General features: G+C 42.5%; 1 protein-coding gene and 1 long non-coding RNA gene across 2 annotated transcripts; both read right to left on the bottom strand.

Moving 5' to 3' along the window:
• Positions 1 to 1,582: 1,582 nt before the first annotated feature.
• Positions 1,583 to 13,425, bottom strand: LOC138351033 (uncharacterized). Its single transcript, XR_011222336.1, has 2 exons — positions 13,217 to 13,425; positions 1,583 to 10,428 (listed from the first exon to the last, which is right to left on the bottom strand). It is a non-coding gene; the product is annotated as an uncharacterized lncRNA (long non-coding RNA).
• A 4,446-nt stretch (positions 13,426 to 17,871) lies between these two features.
• LOC138350998 (uncharacterized) lies at positions 17,872 to 19,315 on the bottom strand. The gene is made up of 2 exons (XM_069302466.1): positions 19,228 to 19,315; positions 17,872 to 18,686 (listed from the first exon to the last, which is right to left on the bottom strand). Exons 1-2 carry the CDS (start codon positions 19,313 to 19,315, stop codon positions 17,872 to 17,874), a joined length of 903 nt encoding a protein of 300 aa, XP_069158567.1.
• Positions 19,316 to 24,925: the final 5,610 nt, after the last annotated feature.

Raw genomic sequence — 24,925 nt, 5'->3', positions numbered from 1 at the left:
GTCAATCCACAGTTTGGAACCCATGATTTGCATTGGATTTCTGCTTTCAGTCTCACTCTAGGAATATCTAGATATTTCTTGTATTTATTGGGGACCTGACGGCAGAGTGGACAGCACTCGAGGTTCGTAGTGCTGAGGGTCCGGGTTCGATCCCTGGAGGAAACAAATGGGTAGTTTCTTTCACCCTGATGCACCTGTTCACCCGGTAGTAAATAGGTACCTGGGAGTTAAACAGCTGCTACAGGCTGCTTCCTGGGGATGTGTGCTTGTGAAACTCAGGATTAGGGACTTGCCCGAAATGCTATGCATGCTAGTTGCTGTACAAGAATGTAAGAACTCTTGTATATATAAATAAATAAAGTATGGTGCAACTTGGATTCTATTACAGCCCTACAGGAAGCATTGAAAGTTTGGATTAGCAATGCAGGTCAGAAATTATATAAATGAAGAGTACAAATTAGTGTGTTCAGTGACTTTATATTTAACATGTTCGAGGATTTCAGTATGGGAATCAAGTGTAGTATGGGATTAGTTTGTTATTGTCCTAATTGCTGATTCATGATGAAAAGAGGGTCAATAATCGGCATAATAATGAGCAGGAGATAATTTCCTTCACGAATACGACCCCATACCCACCATGGAGCCACAATTAGAGGGACAGGACACCTGACAAGACGGGGCCCTCCTAGGGATGCATTGTTAGTATACGCCCCGCAATCGCCACCTTAAGAACCATCAGTCCGTCGAGATCGGGTTCAGCAACGAAGGCAAGGATTGACAATAAAAGTGTCCACTCGCTCACAACATCAGGTACCACAGTTCTACGGGTGAGAGAGTGTGCCTCCCCAAACACCCGGACGTCAGAACAGAAGATGTCCGAAAGAATAATCAAGGGTGGCAAAAGTTGGCGGGAAATGACAATTAGAAAGGATAAGAGGGGGAAGAAAAAAGGAAACATAAGTTAGAGGAAAAGACTTCCAGCACAATTTGTAAAGACAGCAGGAGCATAAGGCTTCAAAAGGACAGAGGACTGTCCCATGAATCATCACACCCTGGCAGCCGTCCACCAAGCCCCCTCACAACAACAACAGGCCGGAAAGGGAGGGGGCAAACATATAGTAGATGAGATATGGATAGATGAGTGAATAATAAAGTGGTACTAAGTCAGTGAGGTGTGTAGTACTGGATCAGAGAGAATGCATAAGGTTTTAGAAATATTTTTGTTACATTTATAATATGGTAAATTAAGTTCAGTTTATCGTCAATATGAATACCAAGGAATTTCCCATCTAATACTCTATGTTTGGGTATTATTATTTCTTCTCTACAGATAACCTCAATATTGACCAGTTCTATACAGATAACCTCACAATTGATCAGTTCCCTACAGATAATCTCACAATTGATCAGTCTTCTGCTTTATATTTATCATTATATTGCCATCCATGTTTGACTTCATCAAATGAGACTGGCTGCTATGCATATATGTTCCATAAATTATCTTCGGAAAAAATAGAAAACGGTAATTTCATCCCCAGAAATATTACGAGAGGCTAAAATGACAATGAAGTCTTACCAAACATTCTTACTTAAATTTTTATTTACAATCATACATGTGATCAAAAATGTTCAGCAATGGTTTGTAAATAATCAACAAATCAAAATTGCTGAAGAGGAAACAGACTGGGTAAAAAACTTAAGCCATACTTAAGATTCCCCATTTTATTTCACATTGATTCCAAGGAAAAGATTCTATCTCGGAGCTAAAAAAAAATATGGCAACTTTGACTTCTATTCTCGTAAGATGCAAAATTACAGCAGCCTTGAATTCAGATCACATGACTGCACAATCATGACAGCTATGTATTCACACCTCATAATTGCAAAATGGTGGCGGCTCTGTATTCAAACCACATGATTGCACTATACAGTAATGTCAGCTATGTATTTAGATTTCATGACTACAAAATAAACATAAGGTAGTAAAATCTAGGTATGTTTACAGGTAATTTTTTTGAGAGCTAAACATCTGGTAAGTTATAAACATATCACCAATATTCCTGTACAACCGTTGCTGTGAGTTAAAACATGGAAAAAAAATTGCCACTCTAGTAGATACAGTGCACCGAGGCAGATGCAAGTGTTTCGTGTCTTGGGTATAATTTTGAAGAGCTTATTAGACCAATTATCAAAACAACAATCTTTCCTCTGAGAGGGGTCAATATGCTGTTTTCAACCCAGTAAATACAAGGCTGACTCAGCAATAATATGAGCAGCATTACAGTAAGCAGCTTAACGGCAGTTACCCTTCCAGGACTCTTGCATGCTGGTACCTTAACTCTTGGTTCATGTTTATCTCGCTATTTTGGGCAAAGGTTTTTCATGACAACAATTGTAAAGAAACTGAAAACAAAACACAGTCAAGTTTACAAACAAGATCAAAACTAAATCTTAAAAAATCCAAAATTGACTAACATTCTAAAGACTAAAAGTACAGTACATAAATATTTGACTTTACCTTACCAACCGACATGATATATCCTCTATTAAATTTAAAAGTGCTCAGGTACTCTTTGTCATTGTAAACAGATGTCTTGGCCTGATCTTCTATCATATTGTACAACATTAATTTCCTGTTCAATAAGTTGCAAAATGAGTCGATGATTTACTTGCAAAGTTACACCAACCTTTTCCACAATAGTTCAAGAATTCTAATATCTGATTAACATAATGAAGTACTATTTCTCCTGCTACTCCACAATACAAAATTAACACAGTATTTGATAGTACTACTGCCTTTCTTCCTATACCACAATTCAAGATTTTTTCACTCATTTGTTACAGACAACTTTCATAAAATTATCTAGATATAGTTTATGTATATATAAATATATGTATATTTTGTCTAATTTAATAATCTGAAGCTCACCACTGTCTTCATAGAGAATTTTCTGGGGAAATTTTGTCGCTGCTAATCGTGAGTGGTAATGCAGTTCTATTTGTCTTTTGTCCATCTTATGTGCCGTAACACACTACCTCTCTAAAACAAACTCTTATATTATTAATTAACATGTTACTTCAAAACACAAATACAGTATATTTAAAATATAAAAAATATTAAATAAATAGAGTAACATAAAACTTTTAATACAAAGTATGTTTAAGTAATAATAAAACTAGTTAATACTTCCAGTGAAAGTTCCACCAATGATTATTGCTGTATATGTAATACCCAGCAAGAACACTGTACCAGGTATTTGTAATACCCAGCAAGAACACTGCACCAGGTATTTGTAATACCCAGCAAGAACACTGCACCAGGTATTTGTAATACCCAGCAAGAACACTGTACCAGGTATTTGTAATACCCAGCAAGAACACTGCACCAGGTATTTGTAATACCCAGCAAGAACACTGTACCAGGTATTTGTAATACCCAGCAAAAACACTGTACCAGGTATTTGTAATACCCAGCAAGAACATTGCACCAGGTATTTGTAATACCCAGCAAGAACACTGTACCAGGTATTTGTAATACCCAGCAAGAACACTGTACCAGGTATTTGTAATACCCAGCAAGAACATTGTACCAGGTATTTGTAATACCCAGCAAGAACATTGTACCAGGTATTTGTAATACCCAGCAAGAACACTGTACCAGGTATTTGTAATACCCAACAAGAACACTGTACCAGGTATTTAAAATACCCAGCAAGAATGTTGTACCAGGTATTCGTAATACCCAACAAGAACACTGTACCAGGTATATCAAATACCCAACAAGAATGTTGTACCAGGTATTTGTAATATCCAGCAAGAACACTGTACTGTGCTGGGTATTTGTAAATCCCAACAAGAACACCATGTTGGGTGTATTATATATATAATATTTAACAAAATCACTGTATTTGCTCTACTCAGCAAGGAAAGGTGACCAAATAGGACCTAGAACCAATATTACATTACTAAACATCCCAGCACCCATCTTAATACTATCTCCTTTATCAAATACTTTATCCTCTTCAAGTTTTTTCCAAAACATTTTCAAACACAGTAACTGCACAGCTCATCTAAAAAAAAACAGTATTAAATATAATGAAACGCCATTTTCTGGGCGAGTCCCGGAGGCTCCCCGGAGCTATCCAGGATGAGTGGATATGTATAACTTTCTGGCATCAGTTAATGTGCATGGAGTTCTTGCGTACTGGGAACCATGAGCCAGAACCTGGCCCCCTCAAGAGAGACACGAGGAGCAGTGTCCTATAGAAACCCCCGTGTGGTTGGAGCATTCTATGTGTGCCATCGACCGGATCTGGCACCCAGAAAGGTAGGCGCCCCCAAAACAAACCCTTATTTTGGTGAAACTATTGCTACCAAAAGCCGAACGAGTGGACAGAACTCCCCTAATGAAAATTAGCAAACGAGCATGACGTCATCATGTCGCCGCAACGCTGTCTGCACACCCCCCCCCCCTCCCCAGGAGGGGAAGATGGGAGCCGCAAACCCCCATGGCGGCGATCCACCCTGCATATCAAAATACGTGAAAACACCACCAACTGGGAAGGAGGGAGGAATGCTGGGGAGCCTCCGGGACTCACCCAGAAAATGGTGTTTCATTACATTTAACGCTGCTTTTCTGGAAGTGAGGGGAGCCCCATCAGCTCCCCGGAGCTAATTACCCAAAGATAAGGAAAAGCAGGGACTTACCCGGGCGGCAGTCAGTCCTCACTCTTCAACGCGAAGCCAAGACAACTGGCTGCAACCGCCGATCCAATGCAATGCAGGCCCTACGAGGTCCAAGGACATTGACAAGGTAGCGAGTGGCCAGGACCCTGAACGACCTCCAAAAACCCTGTGCCTGAATGTCAACCTAAGACATGTTGCCAAAGATGGCAGCCAAAGCAGCAAACTTACACACAATATGGGCACAAGGATAGACAGCAGGCTACCTAGCTTTAATAATCCTGTGGATGACCTGTGGAAGACCCAAGCCTAGGAACAGGGAAAAAGGGGAAACCAAATAAACCCACAGCGCATCCCCGGCCACCGAAGCCATGGCGCGCAAATAACGGCAGAGGGCCACAACTGGACACAAGTCTTGATACACCCCCGGCCTGACCAACCAAGCATCAACAACCCAGGGACCCCTCCGAAAAGCAGCAGTCTCATTCTTTGCCAGAAAATAAGAAGACGGCTGCAACCGAACAAACCTACTACCAGAACCAAAGGAGCAGAAACCCCCTGCGCCGGAGGAGAGCATTTGGTTCCCCGACCCGACCCGACCCTCAGAGGTCATGGATCATGGATCCATCACAAACGCAAAATCCGGGTCGCGCAGGAGGTAAGCAGCAAGGGGTTCCTGCACTCACTGGGACTGGACTCAGGAAGCCGGAAACCTCCAGAAAGACGGAACCAAAGAATCGTTGGGGTCACAGAACCAAACCCGGGGAGGGGTAAACGCCAAATCCAACTCATACAAGGTGGTAAGCGAAGAGAGAACCCCACACCCTGTAACACCAAGCCCCGCTCTGAGGGTACAAAAACCCAAGCGGGGTCCAAAGGGGCCTAAGGCCCCTAAGTCAACCCCTCCCCCGCCCCAGGAACCTCACCTCAAGGATCCGGGGCCGAGCCGTCCTCCACACCATCCCGCCTCTAAAGAAAAGGCAGGAACAGCCGAAAAAGCAGGCACGAAGGGGGCTCACTGGTCAGACCCAGAAGCTCCGGCAGGAGGACCAGGACTACCTCCTAAACCCTGCCATGACTCCAAAATCCTCAGACGCTTCGGAGCCGGAAGCAAGGGAGGAGGAACTGGATGGACAACAGCAGGGAAAGGACAAAGACGAGGGGAAGGAACCAGAGCCGAAGAGACTCCCACCCCAAGTCCGTGTGCCTAAAACCAAAACAGGGCAGTCTCGGGGCATCCGGGGGAAGCAACTAACCTAGCGGGTTGCAGCAACCTAAACCTAGCATGCAACGCAGCTGCTGCCTGCACCCTCATATCATGATCAGTAGCTTGAGTGAACTGGAGCACGTACTGGCAACAAACGTCACTCGACTCCAGGGCCAAAAGAATCACCAACCCGACAGGTAGCATGGCGGAGGCACAACCGGTGATTGTCCCCCAGAGACAAGGGGACAGTGCAACCTTCCGACTTGCATGAAGTGAGAAGGAACTCAAGGGTCACATCCATCGGACCACGGAGGACCCGCGGTGTTTCCCAGAGCCCCTAGCCTTATTAATACACTAACAAAAACCCAGGCAGGGTACTACAAACTGTCGCCCAAAACTACCAAACAATTTGCTAATAACTGAACCCCTGGGACATGTCCACTCACAGGGTCCTAGCAAGGGTTACCACCAACCACACAAAATCTGAGAATAGATATAATGATAGATATATACACCCCAACACAGAAGGAGCAACCACCAAGGCAGACCCACTCACCAGGCAGAAAAACAAAAGCAAAACCCCGCAAGAGGACAACGTACCCAGGTGGAACAGAGCCGGATGCTGTAAGAGGTGAAAACTAGCTGTGCAGTAACTCCTGACTGGCACACCACCAGTAGAGACAGTCCACGCCCAAGGCACAGAATCTATAGCAATAGTTTCACTGGAATAGGGGTTTGGTTTGGGGCGCCTACCTTTCTGGGTGCCAGATCTGGTCAATGGCACACATAGAATGCTCCCAACCATACGGGGGTTTCTACAGGCCATTGCTCCTTGTGCCTCTCTTGAGGGGGGCCAGGTTGTGGCTCATGGTCCCCGGTAGGCAAGAACTCCGTGCACATTAACTGATGCCAGAAAGTTACATATCCATTCAGCCTGGATAGCTCCGGGGAGCTGACGGGGCTTTCCCCAGAAAATGTTTGGTCCTCTGGTCATGCAAGATATTTAGGAAGTTGTGTGTGGAGCATGAGGACAATATTTGTGAATATGTACATATCAACACTCCAGGCTACACCTATCTTCCATAGGCCTATCATGTACCAACCTTTCATAGACCTATCATGTGGTAATCAGCCTCCAGAGATGTGCGAAGTGGCTTGTTGTAAGCTAGTTTTGTATTACTGTTTGTGAGCCTCAGTAATCTAGTTTACCTAGGAAAGGTTTTTTTATATATTATTTCCAATAATTAAATAAGTTTGGGAACTTACTCTTTCTTTTAAATATCAATGCCCGCAGATTTCCATCAATCTTGTTCTCGGCCTCAACAACCAATACTACAAAATACAACAACTGCTGTTCTTGGCCATAAGAACCAACCCTGCTCATCACACTATTGCTAGTAAATTAACATATTCCATTTTTATAATGGAGGGATATGGAAGAACAAAAATTCATTTTGCAAGTCTGATGGGGCCTGAGACACTACTTCAAGTGTGCTAAAATAATATACTGACTTCTCTCTGTAGCATTAAATATATATTTTCATACTGATTCATATATTATGAATGTTAGTGTTGTGAGAGGCAGTGAACCAACATTACAGCAGACACTTTGTAAACAAGATTTGTCCCCAAAACCAACCTGAGAACAAAGTTATGTCTTATGGAAATACTGCACTGTACAAATCCACAAGGGCCATGAAAAGGATTCGAACCTGCATCCGGGAGCATCCCAGACACTGCCCCAGACAGATGCTCCCGGACGCAGGTTCGAATCCTCGTCACTGCCCTTGTGGATTTGTTCATTTGATGCATCACGTTAGTGTGATCTCTGTGTGTAACTGCACTGTACAATGTGTCACCAACTTCATAGTTAAATGTATCATTAAACTGATGTAGATATATTACTATTCATGAGGGATGATAAAAAGAATATTACCTAAATTACATACCTGAAGTGCAAATTTAAAAATTAATATCAAGTTTAACTACCATAAAAAAGTGTCAATCATTTTTAGATTTAATCTGAAACTCTTGACAGCTCAGAAGTTTGGACTAATCTTCTTAGACAAATGGCGGTGAAAAAATATTTCTTAGCTATAAGTCATACCAACAATACACTACTACATTAAACACCACATGCACTGTTAAAACCAAATGGCTACAGTGGCACTGTAGCTTGTAATGTTGTTATTGTACATGCACCACACACCTGCAGTGTGTGGTGCTGCAGTTCATAATGTTACTGAACACACCCACACACCATCAGTTATGGTGTATAGCGCTCTAGTCCATATATGTAATGTACATATATGTAATGTTACTATCATGTAAGTACCCTACACTGTCTACATTGTGTAGTTTATAATTTTGCTATATACTACCCTGCATCAACTACAATGTGTGGTGTTGTAGCTCATAACATTACCACACACACACCCACACCACCACATGTCAGCTATGGTGTGTGGTGCTGCAGCTCATAGTGCTACTTACGTATCAGTATGCTGTCTCAGATAAGATCATTATAAATTACTAAAACAGGTTTTCTGTCTAACACCTATTTAATAAAACAAGGTAACTTGTTAATAACCTTCCTGTTCCAACTCCAGACCAAACACGAACCAAATTTATGAATTTCACAACAGTATGCAACTATACTGTATAACAACACATACTGTAAGAGCACAGTAACCAGAATTCCAGTAACCCAAATATTTGGCATATCTGAATAAATGCAAGTTTGAGTTTTTGACTGTTCAATTCGAATAAAAACTTGGATTACCTATATTTTTGCTGAGCAAAAACCCAGAATAAATTCAAGCTTTCATTTTTTACTGCTAAACTTAAATAAAAATTTGAGTTACTGAGATTTCTGCAGAACAGGAAACACAAATAAATTCAAGTTTGAGTTTTTAACTGCTCAACTCTAATACAAATTTGGCTTAGCAAGATTTATGGCTCGTGAAAATCCAAATAAATTCAAATTTATTCATTTCTGGATTTTCCAGGTAATGATTCGGATAACTTGAATGTCTGGCTAACTCAAATGGGGTGAGCCCCATATAATTTGAATTCTCGCATGTAGACAGTATCATTAAAATTCACCGGGAGCAGTTCAACTACTTCAGTAGCTATATTTCTCTTCTATGGTCATCTCTCTACATTTCTCTGTACACTTGATGCCACTGGAAGCAGAAATGCATATATCATGGTCTTTGGCACCATCTTTGCAAGACACCATACAACTAGGCTATAAAGGTTCCAGGCGCTGGAAACCTACTTACCTACTCACCATTATGAACAAGCATGTGAGTGTTAAGACTGCTTTTTCTAGTAAATAGTGTTCCACACTCCTCACACTCAAACTTTTTCTCCCCACTGTGCATCAACATGTGCGTGTTGAGGCTGCTTTTTCTTGTGAAGCGTTTGCCACATTTGTCGCACTCAAACTTCTTCTCTCCTCGGTGAGCAAGTCTATGAATGTTGAGGCTGCTCTTTCTAGTGAAGAGACCACCACACTCCTCGCACTCAAACTTTTTCTCCCCAGTGTGAGTGATTGAGTGTGTATTAAGACTGCTTTTCCTAGTAAATCTACTTCCACATTCATCACATTCAAATTTCTTCTCCCCACTGTGCACCAGCCGATGGGTGTTAAGACTGCTCTTCCTTGGAAACAGTTTGGCACATACCTCACAAGCAAACCTTTTCTCGCTGACTGTGGGTATGGTGGCAGTGGTGGTCACGCATGCAAACCTTTTGTCAGGCACAGTGGTTACAGCTGTCACACCATCGCCAGTCTGAACCAGCATGTGGGCCCCAAGATGGGCAGGGTGTGTGGCCAGAAGGCCGCTACAGTCCTCACACGCAAATTTCTCTTCTCCCGCATGCACGATCATTTGTGTGATGGCGTTGCCCTTGTATGCAACCTGTTTGCCACACTCTTCACACCTAAACATGTCGTCTCTCATTATTTATGAAATCCACACAGAGGTCGGCTATAAAATCTACAAAGAAAGTATGTGTGTTCAATTTTTGTTTTATGCAATTAATATGGCCAATCTTACCACATATACCCTGTTTAACCATGTCTCATGAATGACAACTAACAAACCGAGCATAAGAAGCATTCAGATTTCAATGAGGGAACTGCACACACTGTATCAGCACAACACAACACTTATTACAACATATTAAAAAAAACTAGCACAGTTCTCAGATACTTTACTTTTCTCATCAATACTGAAACATCAAGTTTGTATGGAAAACAATGTGAGGATTAAAACTGTATTATGGATGACGTTTTGCTCACAAGAGCTTTAGTAAGTCAGCACATCCAATACAACGGGTGCTGAGTCTGCTTTGGTGAGCACATGCTTTATGACAACCCGTGGCTGTGTGAGTGTCGAGATACGCATAATTTACAAATTGCACAACAATTTGTTCAGATAAACAACTTTCTTCTCTGTTGCACACATACTGGACCATTTTGAGTGTCCAGTTCTTGGATGGCCACCGATAGCTTTATCCGTAGCTTGAGTCTGAAAAGGAATGAGAGTCAGTACAGTTTATATTAATCATAAGACACAACAATGTCCAACATGAATATAATTATGCCTGATAAACACACTTAAAATTTATGAATTTTCCTTCCTTTACATGAATTACAAGCTTCTATAGAACCAGCATTGAATGTAATGAAACACCATTTTTCACTTGGCCTTCCAGTATCTTCCATGTACCTGTATATATTATTTGATAACTCTCTCTCTCGTCTCCATTCCAGAAAGTACATCCTGAGAGCTTTGAGCCAGTCCCAGTAGTTTAGGTGGTTTATCGTGTCTATGCGAGCCATGATGTTCTCTGTATTCCCTCTATTTCAGAAATCTCTCCTGCTCTAAAAGGGAAAGTGAGTTCTGAGCAATACTCTAGATGGGACAGCACAAGTGATTTAATAGAATTAACACTGCTGTAGGGTTCCTGGGTTTGAACGTTCTCATAATCCATCCAATCATTTTCCTGGCTGTTGCAATATTTGCTATAATGTTCACTAAATATCAGGTTGTCAGACACCATAATTCCCAAATCTTTTACATGTTGCTTTCCTTGTACGATTAATTCTGACTGTTTCTTGCACCCTGTGTTTCGTTTAAGCTCCTCGCTTCCATCATATCTAAGTACCTGGAACTTATTCACTGTTAAAATAATGTTATTTTCCATTGCATAATCAAAGACTATTAATATTGGCTTGTAATTTTTCAGTGTCTTCTAGAGAGTAAATTTTCATACAGATTTTTGTATCAGCAAAGGATGACACAAAGCTGTGACTAGTATTTTTGTCTATATCCAAGATAAGAATGAGAAAGATCAATGGTGCTAGGACTGTGCTCTGGGGTACAGAGCTTTTCACTGATTGACTGTTACTCTTTTTATTCTGTTTGACAGAAAACAGAAAACCAAATTCCCCACTTCACTCGTTATTCCAATTTGTATAATTTTATGGGCTATCACTATGGTTAAACGTATCAAATGCCTTCGTAAAATCTAAGTATACACCACCTGCATTTTGTTTTTCATCTAAAGTTTCTGTGATGGTTACCTCAAGGTTATCTTGAGGTGATTTCGGGGCTCAGCGACCCCGTGGCCCGGTCAGCGACCAGGCCTCCTCCTTTGGAGATTGTGATTGTCACAGTGATTGTGTAGTTGAAAAAGACAGGATCTTCCCACTCTAAATGCATGTTGACCTGGATTGTGAAGTTCACTGTTTTCCATACAACTGGAGATTAATTCCTAATCACTCTTTTCAACAACTTTTATTATATGTGATGCTAGTGCAACTGGTCTATAGTTTTTTGCCATGGCTTTGCTACTGTCCTTTGCTTTGCGAGCCACTGTCTACCATCTATATAAATAAAAATGAAAATGTTCGTTTGTGCATAACCGCTAATCTCCGAAAGTTCTTCACCGATTGCTTTGAAATTTTCACACAATGCTCCATTCGCATCCGAGCAGGTTTTTATATACATACTATATAAATGTCACGTCTGTGACGGTAAAATAACATGCGTTTTCTGAAAAACTGTTTTTATGTGTTTTTTGTGTGAGGAAATCTTCGAAACCTCTTTACCAATGGCTTTGAAATTTTGACACAACGTTGCATTCGAATAGGCGCGTCTTTTTATATATCTACTAGATACACGCCTCACCTGTGACACGAAAAAACATGCTTTTTTTGAAAAACAGCGCCATCTGTTGGATGTAAGAGAAACACGAGATGTAATTTCCGAAAGTTCTTCACTGATTGCTTTGAAATTTTGACACAACGTTGCATTTAAATAAGTGCGTCTTTTTATATACCTACTATATAGATGCCATTATTTTATTATTTATAGATGCCATATATATTTTTTATTTTTTTCATATTTTCATTTCATTTTTTAACTTTTTCATATATTTCAGTGATGGGAACATAAAGAATATGATGTTCATATTCACTTGATGTTCCCAATTTTCTGATGGGAACATCAGACCATTTGGGAAGGCCTCGAATACTGTTGGCACTTATAATCTTCATTATATTATCATCATACTACATATACTGATTCCACTATAAATGTGGAAAATCGGTAAAACACCCATTTGTGTGCCAATCAGTATCTAGACGTTTGGACACTTGAAGCACAATGAAACTCCAGATGCTGCCAAAGCTCGTTAGTATCTCCTTGGGTGTTGCATGTGTAGCTTACATTCTAGTGGCAGGTTACAGATTCAGACAAAAGGTTTGCAATTCACCAACAAATATTTTAGTTCAGTGAAAACGCAAAAATCTTTCTTAAATGTCCGGAGACTGGACACTTTACCCTGCCTCCTGCCAGGTGAAATCATCATCTTGGCAGTTCTGAACTACATCCAGTTCTAGAATCCATGAGTACAAGACACGTGAATATAAGAGCTTAATATTCATCATTACCAACATTAGCAGCATTACAAGCACCAACACTTTGAAATTGAAATTGAAATTGAAATAAGTTTATTGAGGTAAAATACACACAAAGGGATGAGGTAGCTCAAGCTATTCTCACCCCATTCAGTACAACGTGTTAATACATACATAGACACACATCACAAATAAACATATTAGCACCAACACTTAGTAGTACTTTGGGCCCTATGACCTTTTTCTTAACATTGAAACGACCATTATTATGCCTCCTGTTGCTAAATTCAAGCAACAAATACCCTACACACTTATTAAATATAACCACATTACTGTATTCTTGTATTATTGTGTCGATATTTCAGTAGGATATAACGAAAACACTCACTAACCCAAAGATGCACAAGTTTCCTGTCATCTTCCCACAGCTGTAAGCATCCTGGTGGCCATTTCACACGTGCGCTGGAGTGGGACACTTGTACACACCTGTGGCCACACCTGCCTCACCACTCTGGTCTCAGAAGTGACCAGATATTAATAAAAACAGAGGAGCAGATGACGACCTCTTTCACTCACTGTTGTTTTGGTCAGGACGCTGCTGCCACCAGCTGTCTTGCTTCACGCGCTATACTTAGCGACCTTCCGACCTAACAACTGTAGCAGGGTTTGCTAGAAGTAAGAGGGGGAGATTTACCTGAATTTACCTGAGGGTCCACGGGTGCCAGATCTAAATTGCTGAAAGTAGCGAGCTGACAGTCTAAAAGTAGCGAATTTGTAATAAGAGTAGCCCAATTCTTTTTAGTGAATGATATGGGTTTCAAAGTAATATATTTTGATATATAGAGTACACTACACGATGTTAATTGTTTTATTAATATTATTTCTGCACATACACACACATATTATATATATATATATATATATATATATATATATATATATATATATATATATATATATATATATATATATATATTTGGATGAGGTGAACAAACTTTTGACCAACACAAGACAGAACACGGTACAATGGGTATAAATAGGATAAATGAGAGGGAAGAATGGAAGTAACTGCAAAGGGCCTATTGGCCCATACTTCCTCTTGATGCTTCTATATTGGTACGGAGTCTTGAAGTGGGTAGAATATATAGTTGTGCATTAATTGGCTGTTGATTGCTGGTGTTGACTTCTTGATGTGTAGTGCCTCGCAGATGTCAAGCCGTCTGCTAGCGCTGTATCTATCGATGATTTCTGTGTTGTTTGTTAAGACTTCTCTGCTGATGGTCTGGTTGTGGGAAGAAATTATATGTTCCTTAATGGAACCCTGTTGCTTATGCATTGTTAATCGCCTGGAAAGAGATGTTGTCTTGCCTATATACTGAGTTCTTTGGAGCTTACAGTCCCCAAGTGGGCATTTGAAGGCATAGACGACGTTGGTCTCTTTTAAAGCGTTCTACTTTGTGTCTGGAGAGTTTTTCATGAGTAGGTTGGCCGTTTTTTTGGTTTTATAGTAAATCGTCAATTGTATCTTCTGATTTTTGTCTGTAGGGATAACGTTCCTATCAACAATATCTTTCAGGACCCTTTCCTCTGTTTTAAGAGCTGTGGAAAAGAAGTTCCTGTAAAATAGTCTAATAGGGGGTACAGGTGTTGTGTTACTTGACTCTTCAGAGGTTGCATGGCGTTTCACCTTCCTTTTTATGATGTCTTCAACGAAACCATTGGAGAAGCTGTTGTTGACTAGGACCTGCCTTTCCTTACAAAGTTCTTCATCGACTTCCTTCCATCCTGAGCTGTGGCTGAGAGCATGGTCGACATAAGCGTTAACGACACTCCTCTTGTACCTGTCTGGGCAGTCACTATTGGCATTGAGGCACATTCCTATGTTTGTTTCCTTAGTATAGACTGCAGTGTGGAAACCTCCGCTCCTTTCCGTGACTGTTACATCTAGAAAGGGCAGCTTCACATCCTTCTCCATCTCGTAAGTGAAACTCAACACAGAATTCCGCTCGAATGCCTCCTTCAGCTCCCGCAGACGTCTGACATCAGGTACCTGTGTAAAAATGTCGTCAACATACCTGCAGTATATGGCAGGTTTCACGTTCATGTCAACTAAGACCTTCTGTTCGATGGTACCCATGTAGAAGTTCGCAAATAAGACACCTAGGGGAGAACCCATGGCGACCCCATCTACTTGCTTATACATCTGCCCATCCATAAAGCCACTATTACGCAAAGCGTTTCGGGCAGGAAAAACATTAAGACTAAAACTTAATACTAATTGAGATTAAAGTATAATTTGTGTTGAGAATACCTAATACCAGCACGGTATAAAACCTTATTATAAGCTACCAGACGTATAGATCAGTGTTTAAAGCAATAATAATACATTATTATTAATGTAAAAATATTATTAAAATAATAATAATACAGCTGATGCCATCTGTCGGCAGATAAGAACACTATCAACTGGCAGGTCAACAGTAGCCATAAGATGCAGCTTACGCCATCTGTTGACATCAAATTACACTTACAACAAATTACCCCACAAAATACAACTAACGCCATCTGTTGCTTTTCCAACGCACTATAAATAGCCAAACAGCAACCCATAAGGCGGGTTGTTGTGCTCGGGTAGGAGGTTCCAAGCTCCGTCCACAGATGGGTATGGGGTGCATAATAAATAAAATGGTTGCATATCATTGGTAGAAAGTCTTTGTTGACATTCACACAACAGCCAATCACAGGAAGGGATCAGCTAAAGGCTCCATCCACTTAATAAATCATCTTTATTCAGCACACCATCTTTGCTTATGACATTCTGCTTCAACTTTAATCTACCTGAAAAGCGAAATGTTAAGTATTTAAAGTGGTAATAAAGCGATAATTAAATATTGCAGGATATAACAGATGTTATATAAAAATGGGCTGCATGGCTACCTAACTTGTGACGTTATTATTGGGGGGTTGCCTTGACACAAATAATGATACTCTGCTCTGTCCTCTTATTCGAGTAAATTATTCAGTTAGATGGAGATTTCTGTCAGGTGCAAAACAGAAATTGTTGTTCTTTTTCACAACAACCTTGTTTTTGTGCACAAGGACCTATTTCTTAGTTTAAATTTTATTCATAAAAGAGTGTTGGTATTCCCCGCAAAAGCCAATCACAGGAAGGTATTTCTGGAAGCTCGGCCTCCTTATGGACTCAGCACATCGCTCTAGCTCATGGCTCATTGTTTCATCTCTTGTATATACAAATTGACTTTTTTAGATTACTGTTATAATTAATAATATGTGATATAAAAGTTTTTACACAAAATGGCTAAATTCTGCCATTAAATGGACTTTGTCTGGTATACATAAAAACATACACCAATTTATTACCATTCATTCATTATTAATTTCAAATGTAATGTATACTGTCTAGTTTTTTTCCTCTCGCCATTACTTGGTGCAATATTTGAAAGTTGTCTATTTATTTATCGATCTATCTATTATCTTGTATTTATATTTACAAGTTACTGTGCTTGGAAGAAAACTCTGCATTGAATTGGGACTAATTTATTAAATAATATTATTTAGTATTAATTAATATTTACAATTATTATTAATTACAATTATTTATAGCTTAGTTACTTTCATGTAACTCGCAATTGTACATTCTTAACATTAATAGCCCAAATTAGCACATCTTGCTTTTAAATTAGCCCAAAAAGTAGCAAGTAGCGAAATAAAAAATTTGGGAGCGCGGGGCTCTCAAAAGTAGCCCAATTCGCTATTTGTAGCCCAATCTGGCAACACTGTGAGGGTCACTAACTCTCTAGTGGCCTCGACAAGGACAGGAAGCCGGCGTGTTGTCAATGATCCCCCCCCCAATGATGACTTTTGTTGGCCGGTGTTGCACCTTCTCCAGAGCAGCTATGTCCTTCTGAAATTGAGATTTCCACGCTTGGATACAATATTCCAAATGGGGCGCACCAGAGATTTATAAAGTTGAACCATTACCTACTTTTCCTTATAGTCAAAAGTACGCTTGATTATTTCAAGAGTTTGGTTAGCTTTTCTGACTGATGCACTAACCGGTTGTGCAACTTTTAATGAGTGGTGGATCTTGTCTCCAAGGTCTTTTTCTTCATCAGTCTGCTGTAATGCAATGTTATTAATTTGGTAGTCATGGCGTGGGTTGTTATGCCCCACATGTAGGGTCTTGCATTTGTCAATATTAAAAAGCATTTGCCAGTCTTCTGACCATTTGTGGATTTCATGTAGATCTCTTTGTAAGGCTTCAATATCATTATCACTTCCCACTTTACCATAAATCTTTGTGTCGTCTGTAAATTTGATGATGTGGTTTTCAATATTCTCATCTATGTAACTAAGTGATTGTAACCTATCCACCGCTGCCCACTGGAAGGGGGGCGGTGTGCAGGACAAACATATCAATTGTGACACTAGCTCTCCACATATGTCAGTTGCTTAATTTAGAAACTGTACTTGTGGTCGATCTCGAACCCATTGTTGATGTGACGACTTGTACTGATTTTTGTAACTAGCTCATCAAGATTGTAACTTGCTTAGCTAAATGAATTGTGGGGTTCAGCCCCTGAGCCCATTATGTGCCTCTGTAACCCTTTCCACTACCGCCCACAAGAAGGGTATGGGGTGCATAATAAATGAACTACTATTCCCTAAATTAGGTCCGCTAAAGGGTGTGTGGTCAAATATTCGCACCCTAGGAATGAGGCTGCGGGCGGACATTCCTTCTCAAGTGAGGCTTCTGGGGTGTTCTGTTAGTGTTTTATGCTCGCCAGCTCCGTACGTGTTACCGTTGTGGCCTCTTGGGCCATCAGGCTGCTGGGTGCTCTGAACCTGCCGTCGCGCCCGTCAACCTCTTCCGTAAGGAGGATTTCCCGCCGCTCCTTGTGGAGGAGGATTCGGTGGGTGTGGACGCCGCTTTGGCTGCTGCCGTACCCCGTGTGTCGCCTGAAGCGTCTCCTGCAGATGTCGCCCCTCCTCCAGGGGCTGTATCGCCGGTTGCGGTTGCCTCTTCTTAGGCGGTTGTGTCGCCGTCGGGTGTTCGTCCTGCCCCGGTTGCTGTCCTGGATGCTTCCGTGGTTCTTCCGGCTCCTGTATGCACGGCTCCCCCGTCTTCCTGTTCTCCGTCTGTGGTGCCTGTCACTGCACCCTCGCCGTGTGCCCAGGATGTGCTGGGTGCTGGGGTGGCTGTGGGACCTCCTCCTGTGCTCGACCTGGTTTCCCGTGTGGTTGAGGATGCTGCCGTCCTGCGGAGGGCGTCGGTTCGCCCGGCTTGTGTTGTCCGGGTCTCTGGGTCGACATCCGGCTCTGATGATGTGAGGCCGGTGCCCAAGCGGTCCCGGAGATCTTCTGATTGGGTTGATGCGGGAGAATTCGACGATGGTGGATCTTCCAGTGACAATGGTAAGGTTCCGTCGCATTCCTCGGTGGTAGCGGAGGTCCATGTGCCTGCGGCTGCCTGAATAGATGTTTCTTCTAGTGAGGTGCCTGTGGAGCTTGCTTCCGGTGCGTCGCCTGCGTCGGATGATTCCGGTTCTGCGTGAGGGGTGGTTCCTCCTGCTGGTGAGTGTAGTGACCTGGTGATGGTGTTCAAGAAGACTGCTCGCTCTGGGGGTTCCGCGCCCACAGTTTCGTCCCCTGGTTCTTCGGCAGCGGTTTTGCCACTTCTCCCGTCTCCGAGCGTCTCTACTGTGTCTCCTGCGGTGTCGGGTGTGGGGTTGCCGTCTCGGCGGCCTTCGTCGTCTTCTCCTGTGCGTCCGGCGGCGGGGCCGTCTCGAAGGCCTGCGTCTGCTTCTTCCGTGTCTTCTGCTTCCCTTCGTTCTGCCTTACCTCGTTATGCGACAACTGTCGCCCAGCTCCGGATGCTGCCGTTTCCGCCTGATCTGGTGGTTCCCGAGTTTATGCCCGCCCCCCTGAAGCAGGGGGACCGTTGTCCTACCGACAGGGAGTACTTAATGTGGGAGGCTTATAAGCCGAAATATCCTGGGCATGATTTTCCTGAGAAGTATTTGCCTACCACTGTCGTCTACTTCTTTTAAGTGATTTTTTTTTGTTGTGTGTTTGTGCTATGTGTTGTGGTGTTGTGTTCGTTTGTGTGCGTGGTGTGCGGTTGTGTGTGTGTGTGCGTGAGTGTATTGTATTTACTTTATTGGTGTTATGTGTTGTACCTCTCTGTGTGGTTTTTCAGGGCCAGTTGACTTGTTTTGTGTTTCACGGGTTGGGTTGTTGGGTGAGGGTTTGGGTATTTTGTCATTATACTGCTGTGCTTATTGTTTTGTTGTCGGCCCTTCAGGCCCATGTTTTGTGCCTTTGTTCTTTGTAACCTTGTGCCTTTGTGATTATTGTGATCTGTTGCCTTCCTCATGCTTGCCTGTACGCTTAACATTGCACGACACGTCTTGCACTGTTCCTTTTCTACGGTGATTTTGTGCTATGTGTAGTTTTTTGTTTATTTCCATTACCCTCTTGTATTGTCTTGTTGTCTATATTTACTGTGTTCCTTTGTGTTTATGCTCATTGTTGTGTTTTTGTTGTCGACCCTTCAGGCCGGTGTTTAGTGTATTTGTCTTTGTTTTGTGCCTTTGTGTTTGTTCTGTTTTATTGTATTTATTCGCATGTACGCATGTAAAAATAAATATAAACAAAAAATTTGGATACTTCGCTAAGATTTCGGGCAGTTCATCATTATGAATGAAGTACCTACACATTTCTTGGACACCTTTGACGGTGTTATCTCTGAATTCCGCGATTTTTTTCACATTCCAATATATAATGACGCAAAGTATGCGAATAGTTCTGCTGAGAGTGTGGTGGCAACCACCAGCCGGGTCGGACGTTCCCCTGGTCTCCCTGCTGGTGTTTACATTGGGCGATTGTTGGTTGCCCTGACGGGTGGTTGTTTGCCGCTGCGGGGTGACTGTTTTCCAGTCTCAGTATGGGGGACTTACGTGCCGCCACTAAGGAGGAAGGACTCGGCTGGGCTGACATTTACCTGTCGGGTGGATATTGGCGTCGTCAGCAACACTCTTGTTTGCAGTTATGGGCGTGAAAGTGGAAGATCTCGTCGGTCTACAGGTTGTTCGTGACGACAGAGTGGTTGTGAAGTTCGCCGAGAGTGGCTTGTTCCGGAGGTTTCTCGACCAGTATGAGGACAAGGTGGTGGGACTGAGCAACGGTCTTGGCTCTGTGACTGTGACGAATTTGAGTGTGGAGTACACATACGTGTCTATTAAGAATGCGCCGTTTGAAATATGAGGATCTTCTCCGTCGGGCTCTTGCCAGGTATGGGCGTGTGGACTCTATTCGTGTCTGTAAATACACAACCGGGGACGTCAAGGGACTCGGTAATGGTTATAGAACGGCTAAGATGGTTCTTCATGGGAATGTGCCTTCTTCTCTCGCGCTTGCTGGCTTTACGGTCTGCTTCTCCTACCGTGGGCAGACTCGGACGTGTTTTAAATGTGGCCACGTTGGACATTTGGCTGCTGCTTGCGACACTCTGATGTATGATCGGGTAAATGTGTTTCATGAAGCGGATTTTCCTCCCTTGCCCGAGCGTGAGGATGTCTCGGTTGTGGATGATACCCCCCTTGTGAGCGGACGGCCTCGGTGATGCCGGGTGCCGCTCTAGTAAGTGCGGTTGGTGGTGGTGGGGGGTGCGGACCCGCCCCCGTCGTCGGCTTCATCGCCTCCGCCGGCCCCGTCGCCTGAAGGGTGTGAACTTGTTCCCCCTGTGGGTGAGGCTGATGTTTTTCCGGATCGTGTGTTGCCCGGTGACTTGCGGCCGGCCGTAGTCTGTACTGGGATGCCTCCTGCTGGGGGCGACAGTTCGGATGATCAGTCGAGGTCCAAGCGTTCCCGGAGGGCTAGGAATGTGTCGCCCCCTCGTGGGTGGACTGCGGAGTGTGACGTTGTGGATAATGATGTGCTGGAGGGGCCTGTGCGGCCTCCTGTGACGCCTATGGCACCTGCTGCTGGTGCCTCCTCTCCTTGGGAAGTTGCCCCTAGTGATCATGACATTGTGGTGGTCCTCACGAAACCTGTGCCCGGTGGTAGGGGCCCTGGCAGGTGTGCGTTCCCTGTGGTTTCCCCCCTGGAGTGAAGAACCGTGTGACTATCAGTACGGACCTCTGTGGCTACCCTTGTCCGTCCTCTGGTGCTCGAACCCCTCGTGCTGCCCCCTTCCCTGTGGTACTGGCCAATGGGGTCCCGCTCAATGCATCGCAGGTCTTGGAACTTACTGTGGATAGCCGGGTGTATCCGGCGCCGTGGTGCCACTATATTATTTGGGTGCCCAGGGTGCAGTGTTTTGTTCATGGGGTGCCGGAGCTGATGCCTCAGCCTTGTGCGTCGCCTGGTAGACCGATGTCTGATGATGTCAAGCTCGTTAGGGAGGCGTACTGCTTGCGGTTTCCGAAGAGGGAGTTCCCGATAAATATGCGTAGTTTTGTGCTTGCATTATATGCTCCCGGAACGTTTATAACTTATTGTATTGTCTATGTAGTTGTTTTGTTGCCTAGTTTAGGCCTTTGTGTAAATTGTTTTTGTTCATACTGTAATGTGTTTTCCGTGTGTGTTAGTCCGTTATCTTCTGTGTGGTGTTTCTAATGGTGTTCTGTAATTACCTAAGTGTAGTTACAGGATGAGAGCTACGCTCGTGGTGTCCCGTCTTCCCAGCACTCCTTGTCATATAACGCTTTGAAACTACTGATGGTCTTGGCCTCTATCACCTTCTCACCTAACTTGTTCCAACCGTCTACCACTCTGCGAAAGTGAATTTTCTTATATTTCTTCGGCATCTGTGTTTAGCTAGTTTATAAACACTTTCGCGCTTCGGTGGCCCCTGAGCGAGTCAGCAATCTTTGCGTTGAGTACGCTAGAGTGGCGCGCTCACGAGTCCAAAGAAAAAATATTTGTATAAATTCCATTTACTATCCGATCTACTTGGGGATAGTTTACAAATGTTTACCATGAAATTTACGTTTTCTCTAATAGACGAACAACTTATTTAGGAGAACGGCATGGCAGCGAATCATCGTGGTAAAACAATTGTATTATTGACACGAGTATAATCGACGTAGTTTTTATGTATGTTGCCTGTCGAACGCATCTTTGTGACCTTTTATACTTATGTTCTTCTAGAACATTCTATTACGAACACATTGGTACAAAAATGAAATACGTACATCGAAAAATAATGTCAGGACAGTGAATTGAATATACACTTTTCAATGCGGGTTTCGCCGATATGCCGCCGCGGGTAACACTTCGGCCACTTCCCACACTGTTTTGGGTGGGCTGTGACATTGATTCTATATTTATATCCATATGTCTGTGTATAGAATTTTATTGCAATTTCAGTGATACCAAAATTAACGCTGTAGCCCAACTGTGGGCTTCACAACCATGAAGAGAGTAGAAACATTTTGCTGCTGTTTGGCGCTCTCGGCTAGTGATCTCAGTAGTTCTTTATTTGGTGTTGATATACCTTATGCTTTCGAGGCATTTTATAGGTATGTTCTTGTAGACAATTCTATGGCGAGCACAGTGATACAAAAATTAAACACGTGCGCCGACAATTAGTGTCAGGACAGTCAAGAGTATACACTTTTCGGTCTTGCCACGTAAGCGCTCGAAACGCCTGAAGCACATAGGCAAAGTTTTTTTTTCAATATGCCGGAAGCGACAAAGTGATTATTATATTAAATCTATGACCTCTTGTTTTTAAAGTTCCAGGTCTCGGGAAATCTTCCCTATCGATTTTATCAATTCCTGTTACTATTTTGTATGTAGTGATCATAGCACCTCTTTTTCTTCTGTTTGGGCATATTTAATGCCTCTAACCTCTCCTCGTAGCTCTTGCCCTTCAGTTCTGGGAGCCACTGAAGGGCAAGAGATACGAGGAGTGGTTAGAGGCATTAAATATGCCTTTTTTTTGCCGGGTCCTGCGTGTTCCGGTATTTTTTCCCTGTGTGTCTGGGTTGTGGTTGCCGGTTGTTTCCCGGTCCCTGTGTGTTCCGGTCGAACGATCGCGTGTTTCTGTATTGTGTGTGCCGGGTGTACCGTGGGTTGTGTGTGTATTGAAACTTTTTCTTATTTTGTACCTTCGCTTCTGAATGTTTCTTTTGCGCTATTGTGTGGTTTTTAATGCATGTAACTTGGCGCGCCCCGTCTGGATTGTGCAGTTTCTTATTGTGTTTTCTAATGAATTTTGCTTGTTTCATGGGTTCTCCTTTACGTTTGCTCTATGAAAATTGTCCATTGTGTATTTCTTGTTCAAATATGTTCAGGTTTTGGTGTGATTATTTGTACTGTTCTTGTTCTGTGTTGCTTGCCTGTCAATTGGTGTTATGTTGTTGGGTGGTGTGTGCTGGTGTAAGGTTTTTCTTTTGGTGCTTCGGTGCCTTCATGTTGTAATGCTTTCCTTGTTATGTGTTTGTTTTATAAATAAAAAAGAAAAAATAGTTTAGTCAAACAGGGGGTTGTGTGTTGTCTGAAGACAGAGTTTGTTATGGTTATGATCGCAGATTTTTGCTGAGTGATGATGAGCTAAAGGTAATTTGCAGCAGTTGATCCCCATGGGATCCCTGATCCCAATTGGGATCGATTAATTAGTGAGTTGTATAGTGAAAGGAGAGCAGACTGGGGAACATAATATCTGATTTTAGAGAGTATGCCAGAAAGAGAGTATTTTAACATTTTAGAGTAGAATAACTGTCTCCTTTCCCTTTAAGTCAAAGGTTCGTTTGACTATTCGTAGAGTTTGGTTCATTTTCCTTTTACTGCAGTTCCCACTTGTTGCGCCACTTTGTGACTTGTGCATTCAGACTCCATCGTTCTTTTCTTCGTCAATCTGCTGGGAGGTAATGTTGTCAGTTTGTTAGTTGTGATGAGCATTGTTTTGCCCTACATGCAAGGTCTTGCATTTTTCGACATTAAAAAACTTTTACTAGTCTTCTGACTTCAAGTAGAGATCATGAAGATCTCTTTGAAAGGCCACTATATCATTTTTACTCTTACTTTACCATAAATTTTAGTGTCGTCTGCAAATTATGAAGATGTTGTTTGTAATATTCTCATTTACGTATATGTTAAAGAAAAGGTTGGCACCAAAATGTACCACACTCACCACATTTATGTAATCATTTATTTAGGACGTAGTGAAATGGGTCCACATGATGCTTATGACATTTCTCTATTTGAGCTTGAAACTGCACTTAAGAAGGGCAGAGCAACTTCTCCTGGAGACGATGGCATAACGTACAGTCCCCTGAGGCTTCTTGAGATATATACAAGAGTTGTTACATTCTTGTACAGCCACTAGTACGCGTAGCGTTTCGGGCAGGTCCCTGGAATACGATCCCCGCCGCGAAGAATCGTTGTTACAACCAAGTACTCATTTTACTGTTGAGTTAAACAGAGGCTACAGTTAAGGATTTGCGCCCAGTAAATCCTCCCCGGCCAGGATACGAACCCATGACAAAGCGCTCGCGGAACGCCAGGCGAGTGTCTTACCACTACACCACGGAGACTGTTTTTTTTTATAAATAACTTACGGCCTCACGAGCCCTATGCTTACGCTGATGGGTCTGTTCAAATGTCAACAGGTCGCACTGCAGCAACATGCAGTGCGACCTGAGACAAAGACAACATATGTACACAGATCACAAGTGTGAAACTCAATAACTGTCTTAGCTCCACACATACAGAATTAGCTGCACTACAACTTGCCACTAACACACTGAAGAACAGTGGAGGAGTAATTTTCTGTGATTCAAAGTCAGCTCTTCAAGCCGTTAACAACCCAACATGAAAAATAGATACAAGGATTATTGTAACATTCATTATAAAAAAACTGTAATAATGCGCAGAGCAAGAGTCTCATTTGTATGGATACCATCTCACCTAGGTGTTGTGATGACACAGACAAAGAAGCTAAATCTGCATGTGATAAGCCTGAAATTGAGTGGAATCTGGGCATTCCAATCTCTGCCATAAAAGTCGCAATATTTCAGGAAATTAGGGATGACAGAAGAGCAGTCACTGACACACACAGGCCAGAAAGCACG

This window comes from Procambarus clarkii, chromosome 48, assembly GCF_040958095.1.
Source record: "Procambarus clarkii isolate CNS0578487 chromosome 48, FALCON_Pclarkii_2.0, whole genome shotgun sequence".
Classification (NCBI taxonomy): Eukaryota; Metazoa; Arthropoda; class Malacostraca; order Decapoda; family Cambaridae; genus Procambarus; species Procambarus clarkii.
Note: the sequence above shows the minus strand (reverse complement) of the source record. Positions and strands in the feature narration are given on the sequence as shown.